Raw genomic sequence first — 10,293 nt, forward strand, 5'->3', positions numbered from 1 at the left:
AATCAATCTATTACAGTAACTATCACCTTAAAACAATTACAATTAAAGGGGTGGTGGGGGGGGGGGGGGGTCCCAGTTAGGTGTCTGCGCAAAATGTTTTTTATTTTCTCTATATTTTATGACAATATACCTACATGTATTAAGTTTTATTCAAAAGTGTTACTGTTATCAGTTTTGACTTACTTTTATAGAAATTCACATTTAAAGTGGGTGGGGTAATTTGACATGTAACCAGCCAGGAACACAATCTCCGCCGCGTTTTTAAAAATGGTTCAAACTTTTTACCTGGAACTTTCGTGATAAAATAACTATGCAATAAAAGAATAAAATATAGAGAAAATCAAAAAACATTTTGCGCAGACACCTAACTGGGATCCCCCCCCCCCCCCTGTTGATAATGCAAGAAATGGTCCAACATACCCCTGACAAATATTTGTAACTCGCATACAACTAAAAACCATTCACCATCTGGCGGCCCAGGGCGTCGTAACGTCACAAATTGACTTGATAAATTCGTTGGATTAAAAGTAATGGTATTTCGGAATAGGTTTGTAGAGGCATTGTCGTCAGACCAAAGATTATCTGAACCGTTTGTGACGATCTTTAATCCATATAACTGGCGATTTTCTGAAACAGAGAACGCAGAAACTGATTCATCTTGAAAGCAATCCAATAGCTGTCTTTTATTTTTCCGGCATTGCTCTACCACTTCTTGAATACACTGCTTATATAACAATAATATGGTCAGATAAAGACAAGATTAATCTCAAGAGCGAAGTGCTTTTGGGTTATATTTAAAGTTTTCACTGCTACGAACCAACAGTTGAACGTGGAAGAATATAAACTATAAATACGTTTTATAACCAGAAACTCCTTCCATATACATAAATAAGTATATAGATTGTACATGAATTTATACAATCCTCTATATCAAAATATAAAAGAAATCTAGAAATCTCAGAGATTTATTTAACCTTTTTTACAAAACAAACAACGTGGCGCGTTACGTTACCCAGTGCGCGGGTTAAATGGGTATAAAGTGGTGAATACCATTAAAAGACATGTGAATCGAAAATGTCTTTGTTTTAATTTCACATGCGCAATCTACCTAAATCACTTAAGGTTTTAGGCCCATAACAGAGTACCTCCTTTTTGAAGAGTATTAAATTCCTACCATAAACCTACTTTGACTGCAATTTTCAGGGGGGCGTAGGTTCAAGCCCCACTGGGACCAACATTTTTTTTCCTTATTTTTCTTTTTTTCTAGTAACTTTTTACTTCTTTCAATACTTGTTATTGACTCATTGTACAAAAGTGTAAAAACAATTCTTTTGATAAGCGATTTCTTGCTGTTCAAAGTGAATTTACCTCTGAAACAGAAGGGATAGAGTTAGACATCTTTAAAAATATTGAGTTATATGTGGTAAAAGTTCTCTATTTTGCCTTCATTCTTTAGATTACATATTATGGAAGAAATGTAGGTAGGTTTTACTTCTGCCCCAAGGGTATTTTTGAATGAAGTGAGCAAAATTCAAAACAGACACGCAGGATTTGACCTTAATTTTTCAATGTTGAAATTAGAATTCTGTCTCATTAAATCCCTTTACTTGAGGTACCCCAGAAAAAAATGATATTGACTGTTTTATTTTAAGTTTTAATTGTTTACCAATAGTTTGCTGTTTCTTTCATAAAAAATAATGGTATAATGAATTCTCTGCAAACATTTTGGATGAAGGCTGCCACTTTGAAATTTGTCTCTACTTGAGCTTGAGGAAAAAACATAAATTACACAAAATTTATAAAAAAAAAAAAACGGCACGGTAAAAGTTTTTAAAAATTTGCAACATAGTGCGAAGCATGGTCAACTGTAAGAATATACCAAGCAAATGCCATTTTTTAAACATCACTATTAGGGGCCTAATACCTTAACTCCTTTAAACACTTTTTGACTCACGACTGCGCCCTCCGTGAAAATTTACATGGTGAAAGTTATTTTGACTTCACATATACAATACATGATTATTGTAGACATGTATGCATTGATACGGCTTTGTTTGAAAGGGTTTTCTGCAGGCGACTTTTTATGTTTATATTCATATCCGTCTAAAGGTGGTAATCATATTGTAATATTTTCCCTTTTTGCTTCAGAAGGCAGTTAACCGTTTTCAGCTGTTAATGTCGATTTGGTCGGGGTCAAATTTATAAATAAGAGGCAATTTATAGACTTCGATAGAGGTGCATTTTTGCACTCTTAATTAATACTATATGCTAGAACTCCTAACACGCAAGTTTCAGTGGGTAATATTAAGTTTCAGTCATTGAGTAAAAGTCGTTTAGATAGAATTAATCTTGCAATCATGACGAAGTAAATACATGCCTTTGTTGAGCTAACGTCAAGTGGAGCTGTCATTTTGACAGGGGCCTCAGGAAGATTTAAATAGTGAAAAACGATACGGTTTGTATATAATGTTGCAGTGTTATTAGAATAAGAACCTCATAGCCGTTGGTGCTATCATTTGCAAGGAGTGTTCCACAACAGTTTGAAAACTTGAAAATTAAGCATTTGTGACTGTGACTTCAGATTCCTAACAGGAAGAACACAAATTTCTGGGCTTGCAAAACAAAGACTAGATGTAAGGTATGTAATGCTGATAGTTTGTAATGAGACACATATAGTCATGTTAATATTGCATTTTTCTTTTTAGGTGTGTGGTAACGGACTTTTGTATGATACTTTGAAAGTCAAGTCCGAGAAGCTCTGAAAACTGTTTATTATACTTCGGGAAGAACGTTTACATATATTCAACATCATTGTGCATTTTCTAAAATAGTATGTTATACCGTATATTCAAGGTCAAAAGTCAATGTCAGGCGAGCGACTTCGAGCTTTTATTGCAATTTTGTATACTACTGTTACTACATATGTTCTATACCCAAAACTCACACTCAACTACTCAAATATCCGAATGATGTTCAGACTGAGATTTCTATACAGTTGCTACTATAAGAGTATAAAAAGCAATGATACATACAGTAGAAACAGTAGAAACAAATTTACTCGTACTTGCTGAAGTACACTATTGATGTTGATCATTTAACTTAGCAAGCCCTCGTGGAAACCGATGACACAGTTAAATCCAAGATACAAGGATCGGCTTTCAATATCACTTTGATGGTTTATAAAGAACGCTAAGGAAATTCTGTTACGTCTTAATGCTTTTAATGAGTTTAAAGATTATTCACTGAATATAAGATAATGCTATTTCTCTAAAAAGAAGGAGAATAAACAAAGAAAAGAGTTCGATTGTTTTGTACTGTGAAGTTGTTTTTCTTTCCCGGTATCATGGAATTATCTATGACAGTTAAAAACCATGCTTTGACAAGAAAACAGGACGGGTGGCAGACCATACTACGTACATGTAGATGGTTGGACAAAGCGATCCAAAACATTTTCAATGAGTATTATAAATATTATAAATATTAACTTAATTAAGACAATTACAAGAACAATTAGTGTTATTTACCCCTGTGGTCTTCATCATATCTCCCAATTGCCTTTATCTGAATAATAGTGTACTGCTTCCCCAAATTCACAGTTAACCATGGTTGTTTACTGTCGGAAGAATGACTACAGCAATCACATGTGCTCGCCTCTTGATCAGTAATGTTATCAACTGCCTTATATGGATCCCAACTCGAAATATATGAAGACATTGTGACATTTTTTCCGACAGCAACATTCTTTGCTGAAACGTGGAATGAAGAATAGCCGAGATTCAAATATAACCCATTAAAGTGCATGTTTGAAAACTCAATGAGGAAGAGCTCACCACTAAAAGCAGTTTTCAATTTTAGGTTGGTTTGGTTATTTGTCAAATAATCAAGGTCTTCGATTAGTTTGTAGTCTTATTTATTATGTTTTAGAGTTCAGATGCGTAGAAATTGAACAACGAGGGTGCTAGCCCGAGTGGTTAAATACTTAAGCATCTGAACGATTAATCGTGGTAAATTAGACGATAAGCCACAAGAAGACCTTAGTTGTTTTCATTCTTACAAGCTCATTGAAATATTTTGATAAATATTATGCTGTACTTAATTTATCCGAGAAGTAATGAACCGGAAATCATGCGGTAATTTGACGTCATAGTTGACGACATTATGTTTTTTTTACCGGTCTGCGCGTCAAACGTTTATCGCAGAATATACAAAGCTTGACCTTCTTCTTTTTTAACTAGCAATCAATTGAGCCATGTTAGAATGTAAAATAATTGATTCTTGATAGGAACTAATATTCGTTTAGAGGAAGACATCCAGCTGGCTTGCGGAAGGTCGGTGATTCTACCTAGGTACCCGCTCATGATGAAATGCACGAAGGGGCACCAGGGGTCTTCCTCCACTATCAAAGCTCGAAAGCCGCCATCTGTTGGGATTTGAAAATCTCGTAAAATGTATAGCTGACAATAACTTACCATTTACTAAAACCTCAACCTCGCATAGCACGACTGGTCCTTCCTGTTTTTCTATGCGTTGGTGATGTGCATAGGACCTATATGTGCCCGGTAAATCGAGTTTTACATATCGATAAAGTCCCGTCGGAACTGATGTGACTGTGATAAAACCGTTATTGGAATCTATGTTTGTGTATACTAGCCTTGACTGCTCACTGAAGTTGTCATGGGAAAGGTAAAGTCGAAACCCTTGCAGTTGATCTTAAATAGATTAATGTTTCATCAAACATATACTTATCACATGTTATTCAGTGAATTTCAAATATTAGTGTGAAATATATCTTATGATTTCAAAGAGAAACATATCATACATATTTAATATCAAATACACAAAATTTTAGAAGATCCACTGAAACACCTGATATAGAAAGAAAATGTATTTGTTTTGAATGTTTCACTCATGGTAACAATGAAAGATATACAAATGTACAAATATCCTATACGTTTGGTAATTGGCAGTATCGAAATGGGAAACGTCTTTTGACACCATACTTATATAAAGTCAAGTACAAATAAGAGTCCAAATTGAAATTTTAATAGAGGGTGTACACGGTAGCATACAATTAGGCTTAATAAAACCATGCCTGCAACATTTTCATTCTTGTCATGTTAGGCGACCTGTTGGGTATCCATTTCAACTATTTATTTCTGAGGTGTCAAGATTTAAAGTATTACATGTTTCACACAATTTATCCTTACATGATGTAAAACTATAGCTGTAGTCTTAAATGATAAGGCATATCTTAGATATAGTGTTTCGCTAATTAACGATAGCTATAAATGAGGGTTGAGTAAATTAATTTTAGCAATCACTTCATTTTTTGCAAGGTATTAACTTTATTCATTATATAAGAATTAACTTTTGGTGTCGTAGAATTACAAATGACGATAACTGTATGTGTTCTCATAAATAAATGGGTTCCTAAAATCATATGGAGATATTTGTGTTTGGCCTGATTTTCCGTCCGCCCGTCTTTCCTTCACAAAATACTGTAAGTTCTGTATCTTGCAAGATAATAAAAACACTTGGCACACATGTTAACAATATTGAAAATACTTTAAATTTACATTTACGTTTGATTCTTGTTTTGTTTCATGTATGTTAAATATTCATGTTCGTGTGTTTATGACCGTGTCTAATCTTAAAACATATATTAAATATATATTCTATTCTGTCATTCAACGCAAAAGTGAACAAAATATCATGTATAGTCTATGGCACGTTATTTTACGTGTAGGTATATAAGAAACTAAAACTATATTTCACGATCATATGTCCCATGGTGTTAAGAAATACTTTATCTTTTAGTCTACAGTGTCAAAAGTTATGATCTGATATGTTTTAAATTTTAGCTGAAACTAATACTTTTACAGACACATAAATAATATACGATACACCAGTATAGCTCTTACTTATAATGCTGTCATGTCTTCCAAATATATTGATTTGCTCAATCCTAAACAAATCTCCCAGATCCACTTGCCATGATGGTAAATGACTGTCGTCTGTTAAAGTATAATACGTTCCATTTACTACTGGACAGTACTTTATTCCATCAACTGCATTTCTGGATGGCCATAGTTCGCCAGATTGTGTGGTTGTTTTACCTATTGCCACGTTTACTGGAAAAAAAATAATCTGCTTGTAAACTGATCATGTGAACAAAGCACGGGAATTATACAAAGTATAATAAAGTATAAAGTCTGAGTTAGCATTCTTATACGAAATGGATTTCATTTTCAACCGCATTATTTCAACGTTTCCATATTCTTTGCTCTCTTGCTATACTATATCTGCCTTTTATTTTGTTTTGTTTTCCTAGTTTATATGAAGAAAGACTATTTGTGCTAACGCATTTCTGAATTTTCTTATCATTAAAACAGTTAAATAGTTTTCATATTCAAAACATACTTAAATTGTCAAGACACAGACAATGTATGGCTAACATCATGTATCATTGCGTGTCCTTTCTTTCAATTTCCGTACAAAGGCTTTAATAAAAACATCTTCATTGCACCCATTTGTCACACCAAAATATCAAAACCCATTTATACATATCCAGACGGCCAATTTGTTTGACCGCTATTATATAAGCATTTTTAGATTATTAACCACGGACATGAAAATACTTTCGAATAAAGTAAAAAAAAAATGGTGTTTACTGTGTTAGAGTAGAAACATGTATATTTCATTACAAAGAATATAATAAGTTTCGTAGGTAGAGCAATAATCCACCTGACCCTTACCAACATCTGCATTGATATATGTCAGTCTTATCAAAACGAACAAAATTAACTTTGAGGCTTCCATTTCGTCTTTTGCATTTACCAGAATGACCTGGAAATAGAAAAACCGAAATCGACAGTTTTTGAATTCTTACATATAATATTTCAAATCACAACATACGTATATTATTGGAGATGAATATCAGTCATCTTTCTTCTTGTATTGTTTAACTGAATAATTTATTTTTATGCCTGATGCACTACACCAGCCACTAACAGCTTGTAATAAGGTTAGAAGATCATTTTCAATGATGTACACCTTACAAAAAGAAGTTTGGGGCGGGTTATATAGGAGTGAGCTATTCGGTCGGTCGGTCGGTGTATCTGTCGGTCGTCCGGTCGGTCGGTCCTTTGGTTTTCATGGTTTCCGGACAATGACTCATGAAAGGCTTAACAAAATTAAAATAATTTTTGGTAGACGGGTGTAAATAAATTTAAAAAATTCGACTTTGAGGTCAGTAGGTCACAGGTCAAGGTTATGGAATGATAACTTGAGAATGCTTGGGTCTAGGATCAAAACTTTTATTGCACATGTGTAACTTCATAAAATACAGGTCAAGTTCTACTTTTAGGTCAAGGGTCAAGGTCACAATGGCCCGGAACAGGTAAACGGTTTCCGGATGATAACTTGAGAATGCTTGGCCTATGATCACAAATTTCTGGTAATACATAAAATACAGTTCAATTTCGACTTTGAGGTCAGTAGGTCAAGGGTCAAGTTCACAATAACCCGGAACAGTAAACGGTTTCCGGATGATAACTTAAAAACCCTTGGGTTTATGATCATGAAAGTTGATAGGGAGGTTGATCATGACCAGCAGATGACATCTATTGATTTTGAGGTCAGTAGGTCAAAGGTCAATGTCACAGTGAGCAGGAACTGAAACCTTTTTGGACGGTTACTTGTGAAAGCTTGTGCCTAGGATCACGAAACTTAATAGGGAGGTTGGTCATGACCAGTAGATGACCCGCATTGATTTTGAGGTTCGACTTTGACATTGGCTTACTTTTGTGACAAGGCCGTATTGTTGGGTATAAGTCGTCACTCCAGTGACAGCTATATTTTTTCTGTTATATTTCTTTTACATTTTTAAGTCATAGCCTATGTCCTTAGTTTTATAATATTAACTTGCCATTAGTTCACTTTAAAAAATCTCTAGACTGGCTTTTGATACGTATGACATAAAATCAAAAACTATGAATCACTCTGAGGGCTAGTGTTGAAATACTTAGTAACAATGTTTCTTAATCGAAAATAATTCTAAAATTAACACTTTAAATACAATATCAATAAGGAGCTATTATAATACGAAATGTATTGATTTAAAATATGAATACGCATGCCTTACATTTCTTCAAGCTTCTCCTGTGGTCCAAAGAAGGATATTCCACCAAACAGCTACCATTTAAAACATGAGTATATTAATAACAAATGAGAAAAATCATAAGAACCAAGAGAAGTAAAACTCAATTTCCATTTAAAGTGACGTCTGTCAACTTTTAAAAGTTAAGTATTCACAGCTACGTGTCTCGTAACGCTTTTTATTAACATTAGTCATTTTGTAAACTCCATACCGGAAGTATCTACAACAGAACGCGACAAAATCTGTTATCTTAAACAAAATCCATATACTTAAACAAATCTTATAAAAATAGTTGTTTTTTTTTCATAGCTTTACAAATACTGTTATCACCTGTTTGGAGAATAATGGAAATTAGATCAGACTTGTAAGGACTACCAAATTTATATAATTATCGTGCAAATTTAACTATTTAATAATACATGTAATGATATCTTCGACTGTGAAATGTATTACAGAGCAAATCCACATATGATATAGCTTAGTCATTTTTTTTCCACCCTGCATGCTCATAGTATATCTTGTAAATGAACGTAAACAAAACTAGTGCTGTTATTGTTGTGTGGCACAGTCCCTTTATAGAATGAAAATAACTTAAAGTTATACTGTTATGCTACATTCAGTTCTAAAATGGCTCAATTTGATTGCCGGTTAAACAAAGAAGAAGGTCAAATTATACATATTCTACGATAAACATCGGTTGACGCGCAGACTGGTAAGAGAACATTATGACGTCAGTTATTGCGTCGAATTGCTGCATGACAGTGGTTCGTTGCTACTCGAATAAATGATGTCAAGCATATTTTTTTATCAAAATATGGCAATGAACATGTAAGAATGAAAACTATCAAGACCTTCGTTTGGTTTATCGTCTTATAATTACCTAGGTTTTCCGTTCAGATGCTTAGCTAACCCCCTCGTGGTCCAATTCCTGGACATTTGATCTCTTAAACCGTTTTAAATCAGGACTGGTGGCAAACCATTTGAAGGCCTTGATTATTTAAGAAGTAACAATGAATGAACGTTTATGATAAAATTCATTTTAGCATTTCTGTATATATATTATAATGGTAAGATCACTTTTTCTGGTATATCATTTTACATGTGTATCATACTGGCAGGTATAGTGTGTCAATAATATACAATTATTGAGTTATGTTTCGGTCAATATGTGTTTTTACGAACCTGTAAAAATGATATGCGTCCTAACTCATTTGTCTGGCCCATATTTCATACACATATGAAAAGGTCAAAAGAGCCATTATCACTTTTGCGGGACAATATCGCTTTTTGCGGACCCGCGCGTGCACCCCTTTCGACCAATCAAATGAGCGCATTTGAGAAGGGTATATAATATAACCAAATAAGCGAGTTCCCACTATACATGTGTACTTGATATTAAATGATGTTTATTAAAATATTTTCAATAAAACTAAGGGGAAAATTTAAATTTTACCAGTGTATATTCCGTGGAAATAGTGCGGTATGTTTTAGATGGATTGCATTGTTTTATTTCTAGAGTAGTTGTTGCTGTACATGTATACACAGGTAGAATTTCAAAGCTAATGATGCCGATATATATTACATATTTACATTTAATTTCAATTAATTTACTCAGTAATTTACAATGTAATTTAAACATTTTATTCATTGAAATTTGTATATCTGCAGTCAAAGTTACTATCAACCATTTTATCGTTCTCGTGCTGTCTGTAATTGTGTTTGTATGTATTGCGACCCATTGAATATCAAATGCTTATAGATGTTGCCGAAATCTTATAAAAATGATAATCGACAGTTATTTCTCCAAAATATTAATAGCAGATACGAGTATTAGGACTACTGCACTGGAGCTAGCGCCATAGCTGGTGAATATGAGTATTGTTTTATAATGTACAAAAAGAAATCACCGATAATCATGTTGACTATTATGTTTTACATTATGTTACAGTCACTTGACACCCTGGAAGTGTACATATATTTCTGTTACCTTCATACGAGCGTGTTATATTTTGTTTATTACAAGATAACTGTTTTAACGATTTTGCATTTATCATGTTTGTGTGGATTAAAGATGTTTTTATATGAATACTTCCTTGTTGTGTTCATGATAAGAGCTTATCGCTATGCAAATATAT

General features: G+C 33.5%; 1 protein-coding gene across 1 annotated transcript in view; it reads right to left on the reverse strand.

Moving 5' to 3' along the window:
* Positions 1–8,389, reverse strand: part of LOC123558234 (uncharacterized) — a 48,529-nt gene extending 40,140 nt beyond the window's left edge. The window contains exons 1-6 of the mRNA XM_053544494.1: positions 8,144–8,389; positions 6,756–6,846; positions 5,922–6,131; positions 4,470–4,709; positions 3,525–3,746; positions 421–627 (exon numbers count right to left, since the gene is read on the reverse strand). Coding sequence (XP_053400469.1) covers positions 421–627; positions 3,525–3,746; positions 4,470–4,709; positions 5,922–6,131; positions 6,756–6,819 — 943 coding nt within the window. The 5' untranslated portion in view covers positions 6,820–6,846; positions 8,144–8,389. The remainder of the gene's footprint in view (positions 1–420; positions 628–3,524; positions 3,747–4,469; positions 4,710–5,921; positions 6,132–6,755; positions 6,847–8,143) is intronic.
* Between the last annotated feature and the right edge of the window lie 1,904 nt (positions 8,390–10,293).

This window comes from Mercenaria mercenaria, chromosome 5 (genome assembly GCF_021730395.1).
Source record: "Mercenaria mercenaria strain notata chromosome 5, MADL_Memer_1, whole genome shotgun sequence".
Lineage (NCBI taxonomy): Eukaryota > Metazoa > Mollusca > Bivalvia > Venerida > Veneridae > Mercenaria > Mercenaria mercenaria.